Below are 27,474 nucleotides of genomic sequence, written 5' to 3' on the forward strand. Positions count from 1 at the left end.
CCCAATGTAAAAAAGCCACACAGAATTTTTGACAACTCATCTTACTTCAGAGAAGTGCGCCTGAAAAACAGTAAATCTAAAACAAATACACACGCACATAAAAAAACTGACATATACACAAGCCGTCTGTGGAAAAATATAAAAGGAAAAGGATTATAATTAAGAATTCTTTAAATTGTATTCCTCTACAATACTCTGGATCAGTATCAGTGTTTAACGTTAACGTAAAACTGTAAGTTATAGATTCATTCCTATGCACATACTATTTTACATAGTTAAAATATAAGTGATACATTCACACATGGCTTAATAAAAAAAATGGCAATGTTCCTTTATGACATGACAAACCAGGACAGGTATCACAGATGAGATTGAATTTTTAACTAAAGAAAAGTGCTCACAATGTTAATTAAATATGTACAGCTGATCTAACATTATAAGTATCACACTCTTCATTTTTTGTGTGTGCTCAGTTCTTAAATTTCTCTTATTTCCTAAAGCCTTTATCTTCACTATGATACTACAAAGCCAAATGATTATAGCATAGGTAATGCACTGCACATTTATTTCCAATAAAGATGAGGAAATTTTCCCATATGCTTTTAGAAACCCCCATTCATTTGCAAATGAGGTAATATTCATTCACATTGGCGAGTTATCAGTAATTGAAGGAAAGTCTGATGACTTCATATATGCAGATGACAGGGATGACTTCAGAGACAAACTTTCCCATGAGTTCTATTCAATTTGAATATATTATGAATAAGATTATTTGTACTACTATGTTAACATATTGGACTTAGATTTGTAAGGAAACAGTAAAGGCTTTTGATGTCCGAGTCTTTTTCATTATCTCATATTTGGAATTCAGTTCACTATATGAAAATTAATCTGAGGTAAAACACCCTGAATTAAGCGTCAGGAATGTTGGGTGCCAATCAAGGCTCTGACTAATCAGCTATAGGACTTGGGACGTCACCACTCTAGACCGCAGGTTCCTCATCTACAAATCAGACTGAAGGACGATCTCTACAATCCCTTTCAGAGCTGCCTATGATTTCTGGGGAGACTTTGGTTTAAAACAGTAATCACAGCTTGAGCACAAAGAATATTATAAAGTATTGAGTGAGAAACATGTCTCATAAGTCATATTTGAGAACTGGTAGCATGTGATGAGCAAACAGAAAAACGTGTTTGTTTAGTTCACAACTTACATGACTCTTAGGAAGAAGATGGATGAGTATGACCACTTTGTAGTCTCATAAATTTGTTTGTCAGACTGAGTTTTTCACCAGGATTTTGGTTCTTTACACACTTGACATCAGAATGTATCTTTACGGTTTCTAGAAATCGGTTCAGTGTGCAATCTTAATTATCTAATGGTATTAAAGGTGTGCAAAGTCCTCCCAGGTTTTTTATGCTATCTGTTTCTGATACAGCATTGTCTCATAAAACAAACCCAAGGTCCATTGCATAATCAGGATGTGTCATAAATGCAACATATCACTAGACTAAGTGTTTCGACTGAAGTGACTAATGACTAAGTAATTCAGTCCAACAACTGATTTGACTCACTGTTAACTCAACTGTTCTACTGAGTCAAGTGGATCAACAATACATCACATCGTTCTTCCTTACATAAGACAACCGTTCTTTTATTTAATGTCCCAGGCGAAACACAAACTCCTCTTAGGTTTGAATTCTTGCAATCAGGTTTCACTCTTCTCTAACAGAGTGACAATCACAAGCGTAAAGAGGGCATAGCCATAACATTGAAGAGACTGTGAAAGGTGATATTTAGATAGACACAAAGAAAGAAATATTTATATCCACCCTAAATTGTACCAGAAAGGAATATACGAGGAGGTTTATAAAAACGTAAATAATAGGGAAAAAAATGACATATCTTAAAACTGTGAGGAAAAAAATCAAGCAAAGGGAAAAATTAATGGTAAGATGACCAAAATGAGTATAATATACAAAACGCCATTAATTGAAATTCACTTCCTACAGATGAGCTTTTAATTTGTTTTAAGTTTTTTTTTAAATTCAGAGAAAAAGTGAAACCAACAGTTTAGGGGGAAAGTACGAATAATCTAGGAAAATAATCTAACACTAAGAACAGAAAGAAATTTTGCCTGAGTAACTTCATAAGATAACAAGTAACATCCTCATAGGTATCCTAACAGCACCGAGTTTCACGGGAAGTTCAAAATTCAATCATTTCTCTCTCCCTCCACTGCCAAAACCCTGCTCCAGGCACGATCATCTCTTCCCCAGACAATCAGAAGGGCCTCCCAACTGGTCTGCTGGCTGCAGCCCTCGCTCCCCAATTAAGTCTGTTTCCAATGCAGCAGCCAGAATGGTGTTGGTAACATATGGGTCAGCCCATGTCTCTTTTACAAAACACTGCAGTGCTCACCTTTTCACTCAGAGTAAAAGTCCCAGTCCTGTGCAACACTACAAGGTCCTGGATCTCTAGTGCCCCTCTGATCTCATCAACTGCTGCTCTCCCCTTTGCTCGAGTCACCTCCTCAGAGGAGCCTTCCCTGAACAGCCTACCTAAAATTCCAACACCTTCCCCACCCCGTCATGTCATATCTGCTGTTCTGTTTACTTTTTTTCTCCTTATTACTTAACACTATCTAACATGAATATGGTTCATTATTTTTCTTGCTTATTTTCTAACTCCTCCTGCTAGAATGTAAACTCCTCTAGACCAAGGGATTTTTTGACTGTGTCCTTTTCATGATATCCTTCCCACATAGAAGCCTGCCTCTCATAGAGAAGGTGCTCCATATGTAGTAACTGAATGAATGAGTGAAGAAATAAATAAATGAGTGTCAAGATAAGACTCTTTCTTGAAATATCCTTCGAAATAGCCTGGTGGTATCACACCAAGACAAAATTGAATAAAAGCAATCTTTAAAAGAGGCATTCTAATATCATCCAGATACAGCTCTTTGAGAAACTGTCATAATATAAGAGAGAATTTCAGAATGGTGATTCCTAACTACTTTTGGATCATTGACCTTGTTGAGAATTTGGTGAGAGCCATGTACCAACTGGCAGGAGGAGGCACATGTACCTAAAATTAGGGCTATAATTTCAAGGGGTTAATAAACTCTCTGAAATTTATCCAAAGCTCCCAGATTAAGAATTCCTAATGTAGGTAAATGAAGTGCACACCCCTCTATAATTATAGCTCCATGAATTGAGTCATTGATAGACATCAAGTTATGAGGAGCTTGAGATAAGACGGCCTAGCATTTCTCCTGGAATGTAATCATTCTACGTTGATAGTTAAAAAGAGTAAATGTGTCTTATCTGAAATATCTGAAGAAATCTTTAGTAAACTAGACAAAGATTCACCCATAGTCTGATCTAAACGACACATCCATTATATCTGGATGTACAGGCACTAATTCAATTTGCATAATATACCAAACATAGTAAAGCACATTAAACATATCACTAACTCTTCAGTTATTACTAAACTTAAAACAAAAGGAAAAATTAAAATCTGTACTCTACATAAATTATTTTATCAGACTTTAATACCTATTGTAGAGAATTTTTGTGTGATTTTTATGTATCAAATTCTACTTATATATAAACAGAATAGTCTCAATTAGTGTTGGAATGAATCGCTGGGCAGAAAAGAAATTAACTACAACTTTCTCCAATGATCTCAAAAAGTCTCTAGATTTGTAGAAAATTTTACGAGTAAGAAAAGCAATTCTGGCAATACTGTTGTTTTGATGAACAAACTCAATGAGCTCCATCTGCCACTAATTTTTGTTTACTTTCTGCTAGAGAAGCAGCCATGTATCTTTCACCTAAATAACAACATTTAAGCATTTTATTTAAATATAAATGAAAAAAACTCTTAGAGTGTCAAAATTTAGCAAATATACCCTGGTCTATTTCTATTAACCTCATTATTTTAAGTATGTTTACTTTTATTTCTTCACTTAGGAAGGAAATTGGTCATGTTATTCCCATTAAGTGGCTGTTATAGACTTAAATTAGTTTTTTAATTAAACAATAAATTTCTTCCTTCATCCTGGTATAAGCATTTGTCCCTTTGAAAACATAATTTCGAGTTTAATTCCTGATATGACTCTAACTGTGTGTTCTTGTTGCAAATCGATTCCTTGAAATTAGAGTAATAAGCTATGATTTATTAACCTAGGTACCAAAGTCAACACAGCTGAGTCAAAATAGGCATCTTACCAATATACGAAGTAACTTAAAATCTGTACATAAATCAACTCATTTAAATATTAGTTGAATACTTGGTAAAATGTAAGTTATTACATGGGGTGCTACATATACAGAAATTAAGAAGAAATCATCATTTACTTTAAGAAATAATATTTTTTAATTTTTATTTTATACTGACATTCTTTTATTATTTTACATGTCAAAGTACTATAATTCCAGTATGAATAAAGTGCCATGGGACTTCAGATTCAAGATGGCAAACTAAACAAATTGATCTTCTTTTCCTCCTGAGATGCCTTTAGAATTATAGTAAAGTCAATCCACTTAGAACGAGAGAATGACGGGACCAGCAGCAAAAAAGAGATTTAAACAAACTTCTGGAAGATGAAACAAAGACTAACAAAGTAGAATGAAAGAAGGAACTACCTAGGACATTTGGGTAAGGCTCTGTCATCAATGAGGAAACAAACTTGCTTGGGAGAGCCCTGGATGTTGGATAGTTTGGTCTCTATATGTAATGTTTGACTTTTTTATCCCCTCATAAACAGCAAAATCTAGCTCCCTGTAACTGTCAGTGGAGTGGTTTACAAACAACCAAAATCAACTCTGCCTAGTTTAAGTAGTGCCAACTGAAAATTGTCACTTGCCATCTGGAATGAAGTCATTAGCCACTGTAGTCGTTGACCTTCAACACACCCTGAAGTGAGTTCAGGGTGGAGATCAGGAATGAGGCACTCTGTGCTCTGGGAAAACCTGGCAGAACAGGCCTTCAGATAGTTAGATATTTTCAGAAGACTTTATGAGCCCAATTTCTTGCATCTTCTCACATCTAGAAAAGCACAGTCACTAACTGAGACATCTGATCCTCGTGACTAGCAGCTACCCTCTGCCAAAATGTGTGCTTGATTGCACGTACCCCCTTCACCAAAATCACATATATACTGCCCCCCCACACCTCTTCAGAGCAGTTTCTTAGAGCTGTCTGAGAGGCTCTCTCCCGGGCTATAGTCCTCATTTTGCCCCAAATAAAACTTAACTTACAACTCTCATATTGTGCATTTTTTTTAGTCAACAGTAGAAAAGGAACTTACTAAAGATTACTGGGTATGTCACAGAACCTCAGCGTGGACCAGAGAACCCAGCCAGTAAAGCACACAGTCAAGAACCATACCCAACATCTAATGTAGAATTGCTCTAGAAAACACAGCCCTGACACCACAACAGGACACTGTATGTTATGACTGAAACCATAGTGCCTACTACCTCTGAGTTCTTCTGAGCTCATCTGCCCCTTCATGTCCCACACTTCTCAACTAAAATCTGGCATGAATGCCTCTAAGTGGTAAAACCTAATTCACAATCTACCTTCAGACAGCCAGAAAACTTGGTAAAATATGGATCTATAATGTGGGGAATTCCCCAAAGACAAGCAAAGTATTCAAAGGTGTCAAATGGCCAAAGAGAATAAATAATTGTCCTTTATACTCCTATATGATAAAGGGGGGGAAATACAAGTTATCTGAGGAGAACTTGGGCTTCTAGTATAGGCTTGGCACCAACATGGTAAAGACCTTACACATCCTGATACTTAAGGGGATAAGCCTTCAGCATAAATGGCAGCTCCTTACTCAAGGGCCTAAAATGAAGCCTGTCAGATGGCAAACAATGCCCATACACACAGAATTCACATTCTTATTTCTTCACGTAAAGCCACCCTGAATGGAGACATGAGCTAAGACATGAAAAAAGTCTTCAGTATAATGGAAAAATTTTGTATAAAGAAAGATAGAAAAAAGAAAACCTACCACAGGGGACACAGAGAAAAATCAGAGGAAAAAAAAGTAGCTTTAACAAATGCTAAAGAGGACGTGTCAAAAGACTTTGCACCCATAAACTCAAAGATTGTTCTGACAAAGGAATATCAGAGGAAGAAATAGCTTTGGGAAAAAAAAAAGGAAGAGTTACGAAAAAGTTTTTCCAATGGAAAGGTTAGAAAACACATTTGCATAATTAATTCCTCCCCAAGGTGGAGGGAGGGGAATAAAGTCAAGTGATTCATATCCAACCAATAGCATTTACAGAAAAAAAGAATAAAGAGAAAATGATCAGCGAAATAATATAAGAAAATTTCCCAGGGCTGATAAGAGACATAAGTCTTCAAACTGAAAAAAAAAAAAATTCTACCAACTTCCAAGAAAGAGGAATGGAAAAAAAATCCATTCCTAAGCATATCATTAAGAAATTGCAGAAGAGCAAAGAAGAGAAGATAGGAAGAGTTTCCAGAGAGAAAAAAAATCACTAAAGGAATGGTAAACAGAATTAAAACAAATGTTTCATCTCAAAACACTGAATTCTAGAAAACAATCCAGTAATGGCTGATGGAAAATTATTTATAGTTTAAAATTCTATTAGCCAATCAAGCAAGTATCAGAGCAAAACAAATATATTTTCAATAGTGCGATGATTTAGAAAATTTATATCCCGTGAATCTCTTTCTCAGAGGTAATTTTATGACGTATTCCAGCAAAATGAGGAATAAACCAAGAAAGAGGGATTCAGGGACTCAGGATACAGGAAAGCTTGACTACGACCCAGTTGATGACTCTGCAGACTTGAGAATGAACTGTCCAGATAGTAGATGGGGTACAGATGACCACTGAAAGGAAATGGCCAAGAGAAAGGTGAGGACAGAAGGCAACTTAATGCATAATATGATTCTGAAGCTGCAAAAATTTGAAAATAAAACAAACAAAAAACCAGAATAACATGAGGGAAAAAAGGAAGCCTTAGTTCAAAATTGAAGCCACTAGTCCAAATAAGAATACGCATTCAATAAGCTTCAAAAAGAAGAATGAAATGGATTCCAAAAAATAAAGGGAATGAGGAAAAACTTAAAATTAAAGACATAATGAACAAGGCTCACATATCTTCTCCCAATAAGAACAAATTCAGCTAATTGGGAAAAGCCTTATTAAAAAGTCCTGATCTAAATATGAATTGAAATAAAATATGGCACAATTTTGAGCAAATGCTGAAATTAAAAAATCCATTTGAAAGAAGAAAGAATCCCCTTAACCTTGATTCTAGGAACATTCTCCTTTGGGTGGCTGAGAAGTCATATTGAACGAAATAATCCTAGAACTCTTCCTAGTTCTGCAATGAGTAATACTTAAAAAGTCACAATAACATTAATGTTGCTATTTATTCATTTTTCAACTTTTTGGCCTAACCAATAGACAAAGATGAAAAATTTAATTGCAAATATTAAGCATAAAATATTATCAATATTCTCACCGTACAGCTGTCAAAATTGGAGTCGTATAATTATAAAAGGAGAGATGGTGAGAAGGCAAAGGGTGAAATATCCCAACCTCATAAAGTAGGGAGTCAAGAGAAACCATCTGTACTGAATGGAACAAGAAATGGTCATGGAATTATAAACGGAACCAATAAAAGAGGTCAGAAAATTAATATAATTATATGTAGAAGAGGGTCAGAGAAAGAAGGTGAAATTAGTAAGCTAAATTCTTTCCTACTATGGTACCTGTTTAAAGTTGATAAATGAAAATAAAAGGAAAAAAAGTCAATATAAGCATATTATTTAGCCCTACAGAGGTAGCCAATGGAGGAAACAAACCCAGAAATGATTAAAGTTAGTTGTTCTCAAAGTCAGGAATAAAAAAGTGAAGGGAGTGGGGTAAGGGACCACTCACTGTGTTTTATTACAGTAGGTTTTTGTAACCATGTGCATGGATTCTTTTCATGCAAAATTATTATTTTGTCCTTTTAGTTAAATTAAGTGCTAATGGATTTCAAAGAAAGTAGCTACTAACAAAGTCCTAGGAGCTAATTAAAGGTTCACAGAAATGACATATTAGTTGAACTCCAAGAAATACAATACAAAGGGAGAGAGTAGTATTGTATTTTCTCTATTCTAAGATTCACAATATTTTAACACCTCTGACACCAGGATCCTTGTTAAAATCGATGTCATCTTACAACCACTGATGGCCTGGTAGCACCTGTGACCTCATTGTCATTGATTGCATACACAGAAACCTGGGGTGCTTTTCTAATGACAGACAGGACAATTTTAATCCATCAATATTTCAGTTAACAAACTACTGAAAGACCATTTGAGGAAGGAAGGAATATGAGCCCTGTATGCTATCTGAAAACCTTCTGTGGACATCTTTTGCTAAGATCAATATAGAGCCAGCATAAAATTTGCAAAATGAACCAACTTAAAAGAAATTCTCGGAGATTGGTTCAAGATGGCAGAGTAGAAGGATGTGCTCTCACTCCCTCCTGCGAGAACACCAGAATCACAACTAACTGCTGAAAATCATCAACAGGAAGACACTGGAACTCACCAAAAAAGATACCCCACATCCAAAGACAAAGGAGAAGCCATAATGAGACAGTAGGAGGGGCACAATCACAATAAAATCAAATCTCATAACTGCTGGGTGGGTGATTCACAAACTGGAGAACACTTATACCACAGAAGTCCACCCACTGGAGTGAAGGATCTGAGCCTCAAGTCAGGCTTCCGAACCTGGGGTCCGGCAACGGAGGGGGAATTCCAAGAGAATCAGACTTTGAAGGCTAGCGGGATTTGATTGCAGGACTTCGACAGGACTGGGGGGAACAGAGACTCCACTCTTGGAGGGCACACACAAAGTAGTGTGCACATCAGGACCCAGGGGAAGGATCAGTGACCCCATAGGAGACTGAACCAGACCTACCTGCTAGTGTTGGAGGGTCTCCTGCAGAGGCAGGGTGTGGCTCTGTCTCACCGTGAGGACAAGGACACTGGCAACAGAAGTTCTGGGAAGTACTCCTTGGCGGGAGCCCTCTCAGAGTCAGCAATTAGCCCCACCAAAGAGCCCGGGTAGGCTACAGTGTTGGGTCGCCTCAGGCCAAACAACCAACAGGGAGGGAACCCAGCCCCACCCATCAGCAGTCAAGTGGATTAAAGTTTTACTGAGCTCTGCTCACCAGAGCAACAGCCAGCTCTACCCAGCACCACTCCCTCCCATCAGGAAACTTGCACAAGCCCCGTAAATAGCCTCATCCACCAGAGGGCAGAGAGCAGAAGCAAGAAGAACTACAACCATGCAGCCGGTGGAACAAAAACCACATTCACAGAAAGATAGACAAGATGAAAAGGCAGAGGGCTATGTAACAGACGGAGGAACAAGATAAAACCCCAGAAAAACAACTAAATGAAGTGGAGACAGGCAACCTACCAGAAAAAGAATTCAGAATAATGATAGTGAAGATGATCCAGGACCTCAGAAACAGAATGGAGGCAAAGATCGAGAAGATGCAAGAAATGTTTAACAAAGACTATAAGAATTAAAGAACAAACAAACAGAGATGAACAATACAGTAACTGAAATGAAAACTACACTAGAAGGAATCAATAGTAGAAAAACTGAGGCAGAAGAATGGATAAGTGACCTGGAGGACAGAATGGTGGAATTCACTGCTGCGGAACAGAATAAAGAAAAAGGAATGAAAAGAAATGAAGATAGCCTAAGAGACCTCTGGGATAACATTAAATGCAACAACATTCACATTATAGGGGTCCCAGAAGGAGAAGAGAGAGAGAAAGGACCGGAGAAAATATTTAAAGAGATTAGAGTCGAAAACTTCCCTAACATGGGAAAGGAAATAGCCACCCAAGTCTAGGAAGAGCAGAGAGTCCCATACAGGATAAGCCCAAGGAGAAGCAAGCCGAGACACACAGTAATCAAATTGGCAAAAATTAAAGCCAATGGAAAATTATTGAAAGCAACAAGGAAAAAACAACAAATAACATACAAGGGAACTCCCATAAGGTTAATAGCTGATTCCTCAGCAGAAACTCTACAAGCCAGAAGGGGGTAACATGATATACTTAAAGTGATGAAAGGGAAGAACCTACAACCAAGATTATTCTACCTGGCAAGGATCTCATTCAGATTCCATGAAGAAGTCAAAAGCTTTACAGACAAGCAAAAGCTAAGAGAATTCAGCACCACCAAACCAGCTCTACAACAAATGCTAAAGGAACTTCTCTAAATGGGAAACACAAGAGAAGAAAAGGACCTACAAAAACAAACCCAAAACAATTAACAAAATGGTCATAGGAACATACATTTTGATAATTAAACGTGAATGGATTAAATGCTCCAACCAAAAGGCACAGGCTTGCTGAATGGATACAAAAACAAGACTCATATATATGCTGTCTACAAGAGACCCACTTCAGACCTAGGGAAACATACAGACTGAAAGTGAAGGGATAAAAAAGATATTCCATGCAAATGGAAATCAAAATAAAGCTGGAGTAGCAATTCTCCTATCAGACAAAATGGACTTTAAAACAAAGACTATTACAAGAGACAAGGAAGGACGCTACATAATGATCAAGGGATCAATCCAAGAAGAAGATATAACAATTATAAATATATATGCACCCAACATAGGAGCACCTCCATACATAAGGCAACTGCTAACAGCTATAAAAGAGGAAATCGACACTAACACAATAATAGTGGGGGAATTTAACATCTCACTTACACCAATGGACAGATCATCCAAACAGAAAATTAATAAGGAAACACAAGCCTTAAATGACACAATAGACCAGATAGATTTAATTGATATTTATAGGACATTCCATCCAAAAACAGCAGATTACACTTTCTTCTCAAGTGCGCACGGAACATTCTCCAGGACAGATCACTTCTTGGGTCACAAAGAAGCCTCAGTAAATTTAAGAAAATTGAAATCATATCAAGCATCTTTTCTGACCACAATGCTATGAGATTAGAAATGAATTACAGGGAAAAAAACATAAAAAATACAAACACATGGAGGCTAAACAACACGTTACTAAATAACCAAGAGATCACTGAAGAAATCAAAAAGCATATCAAAATACCTAGAGACAAATGACAATGAAAACACAATGATCCAAAACCTATGGGATGCAGCAAAAGAAGTTCTAAGAACAAAGTTTATAGCTATACAAGCCTACTTCAAGAAACAAGAAAAATCTCTCAAATAAACAATCTAACCTTACATCTAAAGGAACTAGAGAAAGAACAAACAAAACCCTAAGATAGCAGAAGGAAAGAAATCATAAAGATCAGAGCAGAAATAAATGAAATAGAAACAAAGAAAACAATAGCAAAGATCAAAAAAACTAAAAACTGGTTCTTTGAGAAGATAAACAAAATCGACAAACCATTAGCAAGACTCATCAAGAAAAATAGGGAGAGGACTAAAATCAGTAAAATTAGAAATAAAAAAGGAGAAGTTACGGGGCTTCCCTGGTGGCGCAGTGGTTGAGAGTCCGCCTGCTGATGCAGGGGACACGGGTTCGTGCCCTGGTCCGGGAAGATCCCACATGCCGGGGAGTGGCTGGGCCCATGAGCCATGGCCGCTTGAGCCTGCACATCCAGAGCCTGTGCTCTGCAACGGGAGAGGCCACAACAGTGCGAGGCCTGTGTACCACAAAAAAAAAATACAGTGAAAAAAAAAAAGAAGACATTACAAAGGACACCACAGAAATACAAAGCATCTCAAGAGACTACTACAAGCAACTCTATGCCAATAAACTGGACAACCTGGAAGAAATGGACAAATTCTTAGAAAGGTATAACCTTCCAAGACTGAACCAGGAAGAAGTAGAAAATATGAACAGACCAATCACAAGTAATGAAATTGAAACTGTGATTAAAAATATTCCAACAAACAAAAGTCCAGGAACAGAGGGCTTCACAGGTGAATTCTATCAAACATTTAGAGAAGAGCTAACACCCATCCTTCTCAAACTCTTCCAAAAATTGCAGAGGAAGGAACACTCCCAAACTCATTCTATGAGGCCACCATCACCCTGATACCAAAACCAAACAAAGATACTACAAAAAAAGAAAATTACAGACGAATATCACTGATGAATATAGATGCAAAAATCCTCAACAAAATGCTAGCAAACAGAATCCAACAACATATTAAAAGGATCATACAGCATGATCAAGTGGGACTTAACCCAGGGATGCAAGTATTCTTCAATATACACAAATCAATCAATGTGATACACCATATTAACAAATTGAAGATGAAAAACCATATGATCCTCTCAATAGAGGCAAAAAAGCTTTTGACAAAATTCAACACCCATTTGTGATAAAAACTCTCCAGAAAGTAGGCATAGAGGGAACCTACCTCAACATAACAAAGGGCATATATGACAAACCCACAGCAAACATCATTCTCAATGGTGAAACACTGTAAGCATTTCCTCTAAGTTCAGGAACAAGACAAGGATGTCCACTCTCACCACTATTATTCAACATAGTTTTGGAAGTCCGAGCCACGGCAATCAGAGAAGAAAAAGAAATAAAAGGAATACAAATTGGAAAAGAAGAGGTAAAACTGTCACTGTTGGCATTTGACATGATACTATACATAGAGAATCCTAAAGATGCCACCAGAAAACTACTAAAGCTAATCAATGAATTTGGTAAAGTTTCAGGATACAAAATTAATGCAAAGAAATCTCTTGCATTCCTATATACTAATGATGAAAAATCTGAAAGAGAAATTAAGGAAACACTCCCATTTACTGCTGCAACAAAAAGAATAAAATACCTAGGAATAAACCTACCTAGGGAGACAAAAGACCTATATGCAGAAAACTACAAGACACTGATGAAAGAAATTAAAGATGATACCAACAGATGGAGAGATATACCAAGTTCTTGGACTGGAAGAATCAACATTGTGAAAATGACTATACTACCCAAAGCAATCTACAGATTCAATGCAATCCCTATCAAATTACCAATGGCATTTTTTACAGAACTAGAACAAAAAATCTTAAAATTTGTATGGAGACCTAAAAGACCCCGAATAGCCAAAGCAGTCTTGAGGGAAAAAAACGGAGCTGGAGCAATCAGACTCCCTGACTTCAGACTATACTACAAAGCTACAATCACAAAGACAATATGGTACTGGCACAAAATATAGATCAATGGAACAAGATAGAAAGCCCAGAGATAAACCCACACACCTACAGTCAACTAGTCGATGACAAAGGAGGCAAGGATACACAATGGAGAAAAGACAGTCTCTTCAATAAGTGCTGTTGGGAAAACTGGACAGCTACATGTAAAAGAATGAGGGCTTCCCTGGTGGCGCAGTGGTTGGAAGTCCGCCTGCCGATGCAGGGGAGGCGGGTTCGTGCCCCAGTCCGGGAGGATCCCACGTGCCGCAGAGCGGCTGGGCCCGTGAGCCATGGCCGCTGGGCCTGTGCATCCGGAGCCTGTGCTCTGCAACGGGAGAGGCCACATCAGTGAGAGGCCCACATACCGCAAAAAAAAAAAAATGAAATTAGAACACTCCTAACACCATACACAAAAATAAATTCAAAATGGATTAGAGACCTAAATGTAAGACCAGACACTATAAAACTTTTAGTGGAAAACAGGAAGAACAAGCTTTGACATAAATCACAGCAAGATCTCTTTTGTCCCACCTCCTAGAGTAATGGAAATAAAAACAAAAATAAACAAATGGGACCTAATGAAACTTCAAAGCTTTTGCACAGCAAAGGAAACCATAAACAAGATGAAAAGACAACCCTCAGAATGGGAGAAAATATTTGCAAATGAATCAACGGACAAAGGATTAACCTCCAAAATTTACAAGCAGCTCATGCAACTCAATATCAAAAAAACAAACAACCCAATCCAAAAATGGGCAGAACACCTAAATAGACATTTCCAAAGAAGATATACAGAATGCCAACAAACACATGAAAGAATGCTCAGCATCACTAATCATGAGAGAAATGCAAATCAAAACTACAATGAGGTATCACCTCACACCAGTCAGAGTGGCCATCATCAAAAACTCTACAAACAATAAATGCTGGGAGGGTGTGGAGAAAAGGGAACCCTCTTGCACTGTTGGTGGGAATGTAAATTGATACAGCCACTATGGAGAACAGTACGGAGGTTCCTTAAAAAACTAAAAATAGAACTACCATATGACCCAGCAATCCCAATACTGGGCATATACCCTGAGAAAACCATAATTCAAAAAGAGTCATGTACCACAATGTTCACTGCAGCACCAATTACAGTCGCCAGGACATGGAAGCAACCTAAGTGTCTGTCAACAGATGAATGGATAAAGAAGATGTGGCACATATATACACTGGAATATTACTCAGCCATAAAAAGGAACGTAATTGGGTCATTTGTAGAGACGTGGATGGATCTAGATGTCATACAGAGTGAAGTAAGTCAGAAAGAGAAAAACAAATATCATATATTAATGCATATATATGGAACCTAGAAAAATGGTACAGATGAACTGGTTTATAGGGCAGAAATTGAGACACAGATGTAGAGCACAAATGTATGGACACCAAGGGGGGAAAGCGGTGGGGGGTGGGGGTGGGGGTGGGATGAATTGGGAGATTTGGATTGACATGTATAGACTGATGTGTATAAAATGGATGACTAATAAGAACCTGCTGTATAAAAAAATAATTAAAACAAAATTCAAAAAAAAAAAAATAAGAGCTCACAAACAGCATTCCCCTGGGCCACAGTCCCCCTCTCCCAAGGGAACAGATGAAAAAAAAAAAAAAAAGAAAATCTCAGAAACCATAGTGAAGCATTCTTTTTTGAAGTGCTATATAACAAATAGTCTTGATAACCCAGAGTATGATACCATTTGGGAAAATACTGACAACAACACTGAGTTGAAAAATGATTCAGAAAAACCGGATTCTGAATAAGAAAACGAATTCCTTAATGGATTTCTTTGACTTTTACTTTCCTTATGAGAGTGATATGATTTAAACAAAAATCTTTACCTAAGTAATTCTAAAAGAGCTCTTTCAGTAGATATAAAACAAAAATTCTAAACAATGAGAAAGCATTGTAAAATAAATAGGCGGAGCTTTTTCTTTCTTAGCAGTGCAAAAGCAGTGGTGTATCTTAAAAATCCACAATGTCTTAAAGAATTACAACTAACTGGAAAGAGTGGTGACTAGGAGGAATCAGAGATTACTTTTAATTGGGATAAATCATAACAGATTTCAGAGAGGAGTGAGGATTTAACTGCCTCTTGAAGAATGGGGAGGAATGTGAAGCATATCGTAAGTATTATTTTAAAAGGTTTTCTTACAGAACTTTTTCTTCTCTCAGATCAGACCTGTAACCAGCAGTGTTACCACAAGACACCCAGGTCACTAGAGAAATACTCAGCTACCTCCTGGGTAGGTCATGATCCTAGCAGATAACATCTTCATAATATAACAGCAACTACAATGATCAGGTGCTTATTATGTATGTGCCAGTATGTTTTCTCTCTGTTTATGCATAAACACATACACACACACACATATATGTGTGTGTATAATTTATTTTCTCTTTCATCTCCTACACACTGACCAGTTTGGTTCAGAAACTTTGTTGGTGCATACAGAAGTCTAATTATTTGATTATCTCATAGGTTTAGACACCCAAAAAACACATGCTAGTTAAAGTAAAATGAGAAAATATAATTCTGAGAAAAACTAAGTTGTCCTATGCATTCACTAAACAGCTATTTGGTAACAGCTGTTCTTAAACATGAGTTCACATTTTAAAGCCTATTATAATACCATTATAGACGCCGCTGAGAATCCTTACTTGGCTCACATCTTTAGCTATTATCTAGTACAACTAGATAAAACATTTATACATTTCCATAAACATTATAGAAATTATTAGCCCAAGAGTAGAGTCGGTCAGTCAGTCCGTCAATCTGTCTGTCTCTCTTCCCCCCATTCCCTCCCTTCCTCCTTCTCTATCTTTCTCATTCACTGTTATACACACATATATATATACAGATTTGTAAGTCTGTACTGTTTCTGAATTTTCTAATTGGCAAAGGCTTAAAAATTAATATCAACATCACAATGCCCCTTTAGGGTGTCTCCATTTGGGTCATTTTTATTTGCTAGTCCATAGTACTCTAGTCTGATTTAAGTAGGTCCACAGGGTACCAGAAAATTTCATTAAAATAGTTCTCATATGCATGACTCTATCCTTTAAGACCATCCACGGACAATGGTTCCCACAGCTCTGTTCTCCACAGCTTTAACCCAGCCGACTGGACCACTTAAAGATGCTGATGCCAGGCAAAATTGAAAGTGGGCTGTATTCACTTTGGAGGACACTTTATTGGTACGATAAAATTGTATAAGTGGGAAGAATCTAGCCTATCAATTCTATGGAAGAATAAGAGACTTGCTGACTTTCATTCAGTGAGAATCAATATCCACAAAAATTTCACATAGCCTACCTTAGACATATTCAGTGTTCACATTCTGGAAAAGATTTTAGGGACTTCCCTTGTGGCCCAGTGGTTAAGGATCTGCCTTCCAGTGCAGGGGATGCAGGTTCAATCCCTGGTCGGGGAACTGGGATCCCACATGCCACGGGGCAACTAAGCCTGTGCGCTGCAACTACTGAGACCAAGTGCTCTGGAGCCTGGGCACCACAACTAGAGAGAAGCCCACGCACCGCAACTAGAGAAGCCCACGCACTGCAACGAAAGATCCTGCATGCCGCAACAAAGACCTGATGCAGCCAAATAAATAAATAAATATTTTTTTTAAAAAGATTTTAAACTTCCAAGCTGATGGCACTTAAATTTGACAGGGATTTTTTACTACATAACCAGTATTTCTGTGTCTGATATTTCTTACAAACATCTACTAAATCTCACTTAAAAATATTACAATGGCATTAATCACATCTTTAAGCTTGGCACATCAGCAATGTGGATTGAAGGGTTACAAGAGTGGATATTTCTGGGTTTCATTTTAAAGCCAACAGGAAGCATGAGGATACTCATAAGTCAGAACTACTGAAAAAGGTTGTTAAACATATAAATACATATTTTAAAGTAGTATCCTTTAATAAAACCCTACAAAAACAGAAATATAATTCGAGAATCACTCCAAATTAATGAAAGCATCCATTCAGCAGGAATACATAATAATTTTAAATGTGTACATGTAGTATAACCTCAAAATAACATATATTTATTATAATGTAGCTTTGAAATGTATATGGTGAAAATTCAGAGTACCACAAGGAAAAAGACAGATATCCACATATATGGTAGAAAATTTTAATACACTCTCCTAAAGAATGAATAGAACAGCAGACACAAATACATGAGGATATATGAGATTGAAATAATACTAACAAATGATACCGGAACAAAAACATCAACAAATTTGACATACATTGAACTCTGCTCCCCCAAACTGTAGACTGCATATTATTTTTAATCACCAGTGGGGCATTTACAAAAACTGACCATGTACAAAGCCATAAGGTAAGTTACAAACAAATCCAAAGGACTAAAATCATACAGACCACATTCTCTGTCCACGGTGTTTTTAAAACAGAAAAAATAGCAAAAATATAACTACACAAATGCCATATACTAGGACGTTAAGAAAAAAAGTAAGCCACTGGGCAAAAGAGATATATTTTAAACTGATGATAGTGAAAAAAGCATCTCAAAACTTAAATTATTTCATGCAGATAAAGCAGTACTGAGAGGAAATTCAAAGAAAGAAACATCATTCTTAATGTGACATGACTTCACCTGTGAGCACTTCAAATCAACATTATACCTGAGGTCCTAGGCAAGGCAGAAAGAGAAGTGGAAAAGGTTTAAGGAATATAAAGGAAGAAACAAAACTGTCATTATTCATGAATGACAAGAAAAGTGGAAAATCCCGAAGTATCTATATGTAAGCTGTTTAACTTAATTACAAAACTTAGCAAGATTGCTGGTGGAAAATATAACTACCTAAAACCAAGCATTTTAAACCCTTCCCAACTTATTATATGAAGCCAGTATTACTCTGATGCCAAAACCAGACAAAGACATCACAATAAAAGAAAACTACTGACCAAAATCCTTTATGAATATAGATGCAAAAATACTAGCAAACCAAATCCAGCAATGTATAAAAAGGATTATACACTATGACCAAATATGATTTACCTCAGGAATGCAAGTTTGATTTAAAATGTGAAAATCAATCAATCATAATAATAGAATAAAAGACATGACATGTCCATAGAAAAAGGGTTTGACAAATTCCAATGCCATTTCATGACAAAAACATTCAACTAGGAATAGAAGAGAACTTCTCCAACTTGATAAAGCTGCATATGAATAACCCATAGCTAACATCATACTTAATGGTGAAAGACTGGCTGCTCCCCTGCTAAGATCAGGAACAAGACAAAGTTATTCACCTGCACTTTCTATTCAACTAGAGGTTTTAGCCAGGGCAATTGAGCAAGAAAAAGAAATAGAAGGCATCCAGATTAGAAACAAAGAAGTAAAACTATCTCTATTCTCAGATGACATGATCTTGTATGTAGAAAATAATAAGGAATTCACAAAAACTATATTGCACCTAATAAGTAAGTTCTGCAAGGTTGCAGAATACAAGATCAATGTACACGAATCATTTCTATTTCTGTGTATGAGCAATGAACAATCTGAAATACAATTAAAACATAATTCCATTTCCTATAGTATCAGAAATAATAAAATACTCAGGAATATTTTCAACAAAAGAAATGCAATTATTTGTACACTGAATGCTATAAAACATCACTGAAAGAAATTAAAGAATACCTAAATAAATGGAAAAACATCCCACGTTCATAGACTGAAAAACAATTTTATTAAGATTGTAATATTTCCCAAATTGATTCAATGCAATCCCTTCAAATTTATAGCTACATTTTGTATATATATTGACAAGCTGATTCTAAAATTCATATGTATTGATATATGCAAGGGAATAGCTAAAACAATATTGAAAAAGAAGAACAAATTTGGAGGATTCACTTCTGATTTCAAAACTTGCTTCAAAGCTACAGTAATCAAGACAGTGTGGTACCTGGTGTAAAGATAGAAGTATAGGTCATTGGAACAGAGCTGAGATTCCAGAAGTAAACCCTTACATTTTTGGCAAAATGATTTTTGACAAGACACTTAGATATGGGGAAAGAATGGTCTTTTCAACAAATGGTGGTGGGACAAGTAGATACCCAAATGTGAAAGAATGAAATTGGTCCTTTCCTTCATTCCATATATTCAAAGTAATCAAAAACCTAAACATAAAAGCTAAAACTCTAATATTCTTATAAGTAAAACATAGAAATGAAGCTCTGCAACCTTGAATTAGGTAATGGCTTCTCAGACTGAAATTAAGTATAAAAATAGATAAATTAGACAAAGTTAAAACCCTTGGGCTTCAAAGGATACCATCAAAAAAGTGAGAAAACTCACAGAGTGGGAGAAAATATTTGAAATCCTATTTCTTAAAAGCGATTGTACACTATATGAAGAACTCTCACAACACAACAATAAAAAGACAAACAATCCAATTAAAAATAAGCAAAGAACATTTCTCAAAAAAAAAGATATATAAATGGTCAATAAGCACATGAAAAGGTGGTCAATATCATCAGTCATCAGAAAATGCAAATCAAAACCATAATGAGTATCACTTCACATCCACTATGATAGCTTAATCAAGGTTCTGAACTGTAACTAATGTTGACAAGGAGGTGGAGAAATTGGAACCCTTGTACCTTGCTGGTGGGAATGTAAAAATGATGAAAACTGCTTTGGAAAATAGTTTGGCAGATTTTCAAATGTTAAACATAATGTTACATATGACTGAACAATTCTACTCCCAGGTATATACCCAAAAGAGATGAAAACATACATTCACACAAAAACTTGTATGCAAATGTTAGTAGCAGCACTATTCATAATAGCCAAAAAGTGAAAACTACCCAAATGTCCATCAACTAACGAATGAATGAACAAAATGTGATATATCCATATAAGGGAATATTATTTGGCCATAAAAAGAATGAAGTACTGATCCATGATACAGCATGGATAAACCTTAAAAACATGCTAAGTGAAAGAATCTGTTCACTAAAGTCCCCATGATTTTATTCGCCCAGAATGTCCAGAATAGGCAAATCCTTAGACACAGAAAGTACATCAGTGGTTTCCAGGGATCGGAAGAGGGGGCATGCGGAGTGAATGCTAAGGGGTATGGGGTTTCTTTTGGGAGTGACAAAAATGCTCTAAAATTAGATAGTGGTGATGGTTATATAACTCTGTTAACGTACTGAAAACCAGTGATTTGTACACTATAAAAGGATGAATTTTATGATATGTGAATTATAGTCCAATAAAGCTGTTATTTTTAAAATACTTTTAAAGGTCAAGTTTATCTCTATATGGCAGTAACAGAAACACAATGAATTGTTTGAAAAGATTCATTTAAAATAACTTCAAAAATATGCAGTTCCTCTGACTAAATCAAACAAGAAGATGTTCAAGGACTCCTAAGGGAAAAATGAGACTATGTTTACATTTATCATATTAGAGAAGACCTAAATATATTGAGAGACAGTCATGGATTCTAGAACTGAATATTTACAAGGTATCAATTTCCTTTTAATTGTTTATAGACTCAAAACAATCTCAATAGAATCTCCATTAAATTCCTAACAAATTTTTTAGAACTTGACAAACTGATTGAAAAAATGTATATGGAAAGGTAAAGGGCCAAGGAATGCTATAGCACTCCTGAAAAAATTGCACCAAGTGGGAGGATTTACTCCTCTACCTACCAGATAGCAAGACAATTTAAACCTGTAGTAATTACAGAAAGAGGTCAAAGGAACAAATACAGAGCCCAAAAACAGACCCAACATATTATCAACTCTTGATATTTGAAAACAGTAAGTATTTGTTGTTTTAAGCCACTAAATTTGGGGGTAACTTGTTACACAGAAATGGATAACTAATACATTGCTGCTCACCAGTATTCTCAGATTTATTTTTTCTTTTAGAACAGAGGTTAATCTTCCCCACCTCCTTGAAGTTAGGCATACCATATGACTTCTTTTGCGTCTAAAGTATGAGTGTAAATCATTCATGTCACTTCCAGATGGAGGCATTTAAAGCTAGTTCATGATTACCCCCACTTTCTTTTCCCATACTATACCAACTGGGAAAGTCCTGTGTTCCAGATTGTACAGCTACAGAATGACGGAGGTTCCCTGAATTTAGACCTGACAATAGTTGCCCTGGAAAGTTGCCTTAATCCAGAGGAAACTTTTCTTGAATGAAAAATAAACCTTTATTGCATTAAGTCAATGAGATTTGGGGATAATCTGTTACCGCAGCATAACCTAGCCTATTTTTACAGATACTAGGCTCGATCTCACTAGTAATTGAGGAAACAAACAGTAATGATATAATACATACCTACCAGATGGGCAAAAATTAAAGGTCATGATAATACTAAATTTTGGCAGGGATGTAGAGGAATGAAAGTAGGAATATAAATTGGTGGAACCATGCTGGAAAAGTGTGGCATTATCTAATAAAGCTGATATCTGCAAGCCCTGTGCTCTAGTAATTTGACTAGCAGTTTTATACTCTAAAGAAACTCCTGCATCTAAGCACCAAGGCATCTGTAGAAGAAGAATCATAGGTGGTTTATTTATGGTAGTGAAAGAAAGAAAGGGACAGAAGGAGGGAGGGAGGAAGGAAGGGAGGGAGGGAGGAAGAAGGAAGAAAGGAAAAAGGGAGGGAGGGAAGGAGAGAAGGACAGAAATGACCCAAATATCCTTAAACAGAATGAGTAAAAAATAAAGGTATTATATTCATATAATAAAATATATCCAGCAATGAAAACAAACAAACAACATCCACTGTCAGCAACAGCATTCAATCATCAAAAAAAATTACTGAGCTCCCCTTATATGCTTGGCTCTATTTCAGGTACTAGGCTCTATTTTGGAGCAAAACAGGAAAAAAAAATCCACCCTCATGGAGTTTGCATTCTAATAGAAATGAGACAGGAAAAATGATTAAGTCATACAGTATTTTTAAAGGTAGTAAGTACATGCGGAAAAGCAAAGGAAAGGGGAAAGTGTTTTGCAAGGTAAGATGTACAATTTTAAATGTGATAATCAGAGTAGCCTTCATTGAAAAGGAGACAACTGAACAAAGATTTAAAAGAAGTGAAAGTAACAGAGTAAGTCCTGTGGTATCTGGGAGAAGAGCGTTCCAGCCAGAGCAAAGATGGTCCCCGATATACTCAAAGAATACCAAGGAGACCAGTGTAGCTGGAACTGAGTGAATGAGAAAAACAGCAAGAAATGAGATCAGATAGGTAAATGGGAGAGAAAAAAACACATAGCACCTTATAGGTAATTCTAAGGATTTGGGTCCTTTAAGACTTTACTCTGTATGAACTGGAAAGGCATTGGAGATTTTGGAGGAAAACAGTGACATGATCTGACATATGTTGCAAGAAAAGAGCTCTAATTGCAATTTTGAGACTGGATTATGGAGGGAAAAGAATGAAAATGGGGAGACCAGTTAGGAGGTTCTTGCAATAATCCACGTGGGAGATGGTGTCAGCTCAGACTAGGATGGCAGCCATGCAGGTGATGAAAGTAATTATATTCAGGAATTATTTTGAAGATAGAGCAAAGAGGACTTCCTGACACATGACATCTAAGGTATGAGGGAATGGGAAATATCAAAGATGACTCCAAGTTTTGGGGCATGAGCAATGTGAAGGATGAAGGTAGGGAAGGCTGCAGATAGAGTGGGCTTGGGCAAGATGAAGATTCCATTTGGAGCATGCTGAACTGGAGATGTCTACTGGACATTCAAATGGAAATGTTGAGCAGGCAGGTGGACATAGAGGTCTGAAGTTCAAGGAGATAACTCAAAGCTTGAGCTATCATTTTGGAGGCATCAGTGTACAAATATAGAGATTGCATGAAATAATCAAAGAGTGTAGAAAGGAATGAGCTCCCAAGGACCACAGCTTAAGATATTCTAAGGTTAAAACCTCTGAGAGCAGAAGAGAGATCAGCAAAGGGGACAGAAAGCAATGGCTAGTGAAGAAGGAGGAAAAATCAAAAAGAGTACATGGTGTCCTGGAGGTCAACAAAGAAATATTACAAGGAGCAGAGAGCGATAACTGTGACAATGCTACCAACAGGTGAAGTAAGATCAAAGGTGACAACTGACTACTGGATTTGGGAGAGGTGATGTCACCAGTGACAGTGACAGGAATAGTTTTGGCAGAGTACTGAAAACAAGAGAGTGATAGAAATAGGTTTAAGAGAGAATGTGAAGAAATGAATCAATGATAGGGAATATAGACATCTCTTTTTAAAAGTTTATGCTTTCAAATGGAGAGGATATGGCTTAGTCTCATAAGCATAATGTTAAGCAAAAGAATCTATGAAAGAGTGCCTCCTATATTCATATAATTTTTTTAAGTAAAAGGAAAATTGTGATTAGGAAGGAACAAGCAAGAGGTTTCTGGGTATTGGCATGTTCTCTTACTTGTATGGTAAATAATGGTTATTTGCCTTGTAATTATCTGTTATAATGATTTGCTATATTATTTGTCAACCAGTACATTTGTTTTATGTACTCTTCTCCCTGTATATGTCATAGTTCAAAAAGTTTAAAGATTAATAAGATCATGTGTATGAAAAGACAACAGGTAATATCACTACGGAGTTAACAGAAGTTTTAAAAAATATTTGAGGAGGAATATTTCAAATTATAAGCGACCAAATTTGAACTGAAACTCCAAAAGTTTATATGTACTAGGTCTGGCCAGGAGGCGAACACTTGTGCCTTTCTGATTTAATTAAAAGTGGAATTTGTAAATCACATAAAAATCTCAAAAGAATTAGTGCAGACTGTAAGCCCTTTTCTTCATTTTTAACTCCACAGGACATGTTTTTTAGTATGTGTTTGGCTCTCAGTAGGAAAAATGCAGTGCAGTATCTGCCAAGGCAATTCTTTTCTTTTTCTGGATATTTTTTAAGTTTTATTTCTAAGACCCCCTTGGGATACTGCACTTCACAAACACAAACCTTTTCGTTATATAATAGTGATCTAACTGTGAAGACACACTGTTTTTTTCTCGGTAAGTTCATTACAAAAGAGGAATAGAGCGTCTGCCAACCACGATGGCTCTCCCAAGCCATGAATGAGTTGGACCATGTGCAGATCCATCCACTGTTTTCAGTTGTTTTCCAACAAGCGACTAGAAGCCGGGATATTTGAGTTCTACTACTCTCTGTTCATTCAACAACCAATTTCTTTAACATTCTGGGCATCTCTTTCAAAGGAGATGATCATCTACGTCACCAGAGGCTATCATGGAAGACAAATGCCTGAATAATTGATGATACTTCCAGTCCAAGGGTGAAAAGGCAATGAAAATAAATTTAAATGTGTTCATAAAAGAGTACTTCAAATCTATATCACTCTTCCAAATGGAATACAAAGCACATGCTAGGTGGGAACACATTGTTTTATTTTAGATCAAAGCCACCAGAAAGAGCCAGAGACACTTCTAAACCTATCCCAACTACTGATGACTAAGTCTCAAATAATTCTGAATTATAAGGAACAACAAAAGCTATTCTAACATTCTGTCTGCTAAAACAAGTCAACAGTTGTTTGTTGTTTTTTATCAAAAGGAAATAAAAATCTCGCTGACACTTTATAGTACACACTTCTTGTACAACTTTGTGTGTGTCTGTGTGTCAATTCCTAATTTCTGGTTTATCTATTTAGTTAACTCTGCTATTTTTCTAGGATTCATCCCAAGACAACTAAAATGCATTACTAAAATTGGCACCTCTGCTACTGAACTTAATTTCAGAGAGGCTCTAAAGTGGTCTGAAACCATTTTTTTAATATCCTGCACACAACTTCATGCTAAAAAGTAACACTGTTCAAGAGCAGAAATTGATAGGAAAGGTGCAATTTTTGTTTTCCTCCAAAACAACTTTTATTTCCTCCAAATATACAATACTGAAAGTGAATAAGTACTTATACTAAAGCCACATGTTTTTGTTGCAGTGTTGCAAATATTAACTTCAAGTTGAACATGATTCTTCAAGCTAGACTCAGAGATGATCTAAATATTTACATATAAACTACATATTTCTGAGCTCTTTTATAAGTGTTTTTCTCTTTAAGTTTTGGTTGGAAAACCCAAAAATCATAAGTCATAAATGCATATGAACAAAAATGCCAAGATCAGTATAGATTTTTAAAATTTCATGAAATTATGAATCTAGCAATGTTTGTAACATGTTAAAAAGTTAAAGAATTATAAATTTTTAAGTTGGGAAACATCTTAGATATTATTAAAAGGCCCTCAGAACTTGACAGATGAGGAAACTGAGGCCCAAAGAAATTAAACTAACCACAGCTGTCACCATAAATGGCAAATCATACCAAAAGCCAGATGTTCTGACTCCAAGTCCAGAGCTCTGAAAGAGCTATTTGTTTCAACATACTTTAATACTTAAGGAAATGAAAGTTAACAGAGGACACTCCAGGCAGTCCCTCAATATAAGGAACTCCCTCAGGCTTACAAGAGCCAGTCTCCTCTTCTGCTTGCAAACCCAAGCCCTAGAAATAACACCCCCAAATTCCCACTTTCTCAAATGGCCTCATCCTACCTGGGGTTTCCAAAATGATTCCTCGGTTGGGTCTCTTTTTCACATCCCTACAAGTCCCTTTAAATAAATGCTTTGGTTGGGATTGGGTTTTGTTGTTTTTGTTTTGTTTTATTAATTTGCTTGGGGAGAGCCGGAGATGGTGGAAACAGAAGCTCCGGGCTAAACCATCCCTAGAGCACATTTTTTTTTCTTTTGTCATCCAAACCAACAAATCCTTCCTCCGGGCCCCAGAGCTTACTGGTTTCCGTCGCAGTCCCTTCAGTTTCCAAAGTAGGAAGGAGACCTGGAAAAGAAGTTGGCCAGGTGGCACGTCCTTTCTGGGGCGCCCGGAAGGTGCGCGCCCAGGCTGGGCTGGCTGCCCTCGGGCGCGCGCCCCGATGCGCCTTGCCCCGGGGGAACGAGAGCCCCCGCTGCCCCTCCCCCATGGCGCGGGCCCCTCCGGTGGCGCTGCCTGACCCGCCCCGGCCTCCCGGTCCCCACTTGGCCAGCGGGCTCCGGCCAGCCACGCGCGCCCCGGCGCCCGGCTCCTCGCGTGGCCGGGAGAGGGAAGAGGTGGCAGAAGCGGGTAGAGGAGAGAGAGAGTTGGGTCCCACCTCGAGGCCCAGGTCCCACCCAGGCGGAGGCAGAGATGGCGGCGGCGCGGGGTCTCGGCCGGCTGTAGGCTCTGCGGTGGGGCGGCTCCAAACTCCCTGCCGAAGGTGCCGGGCAGCTGTCAAGAGAGAGGAGGCAGCGGAGTGTGGAAGGAGGGGCTGAGGGGGAGCGGAGGGAGAGGCGGGAGTTGGGGGAGAGAAGGGAGGAAAGGTCGGGTCGCCGCCCGCGCGCCCCGCGCCCTCCGCCACCGCTCCCGGGGCGGCAGGAGTGGCCCCCGAGCCGTCAGGGCGGGCGCGCAGGTGACGGGGGCGGCGGCGGGGATGCGGCTGCGCGTGGCGGCGGACCTGGGGGAGGAAAAGCGAGGAGTCCGGGGAGAAGGACCCTGTGCCCGCAGGAAAGCCGAGACTCGAGGCGAACTCGGCAGAAAGGTGGCGCCGCTACCTTACCCAACTGTCAGCTACCGCGCGCCCACTCTGAGCCCGGGAGTCTCAGGCCCTGGACTGGGCCCTGGGGTTCCCTCTGTCCCTCCCACTTACAGACTAACAGGCCTCTGTGCATCAGGTGTGCAAAATGCTGCAATAAAGATTGTAAAAATCGGGAGGAGTGGGAAAGGAAAGCGAAATGGAAAAGACCAGAAGTAGTGAGGTAGTGAGTTTCCTGTCACTGAGAATGTTTCAGCCAAGCGTTTTGGTCGTATTTGTCAGGAAGTCATGATTCTTTTCAATCTTGAAATTCAATGGCGTTTGACGTAGTAAGTTAAAAAAAAAAAAATCCGTCCTTGAACAGTCTGAGTCTGACCCCAAAGTAATAATCATTTCCTTGCTCTCCACTCAAAATGTTCACTCACTGATTTATTCATTAATACATTTTTGTTGAGGCCCTACTGAGTGCCACACAATATGCTAGGTGCAATTATTATGTTCCTTGAACTTGGAGTTATGACAAATAAGTATTCATATAATTACCAGTTGTGATGGATGATATGAAAGAAACCAACAGAGTGAGG

At 37.7% G+C, this 27,474-nt stretch overlaps 1 protein-coding gene across 1 annotated transcript in view; it reads right to left on the minus strand.

Moving 5' to 3' along the window:
* The window catches only part of LEPR (leptin receptor), a 99,175-nt gene extending 73,073 nt beyond the window's left edge, over positions 1–26,102 (minus strand). The window contains exon 1 of the mRNA XM_089921361.1: positions 1–26,102. Within this exon, the coding sequence (XP_089777487.1) occupies positions 1–40 (40 nt within the window). The 5' untranslated portion in view covers positions 41–26,102.
* Positions 26,103–27,474: the final 1,372 nt, after the last annotated feature.

This window comes from Delphinapterus leucas, chromosome 1 (genome assembly GCF_059928025.1).
Source record: "Delphinapterus leucas isolate spDelLeu-1000000601 "Yukka" chromosome 1, BTC_Dleu_Yukka2, whole genome shotgun sequence".
Lineage (NCBI taxonomy): Eukaryota > Metazoa > Chordata > Mammalia > Artiodactyla > Monodontidae > Delphinapterus > Delphinapterus leucas.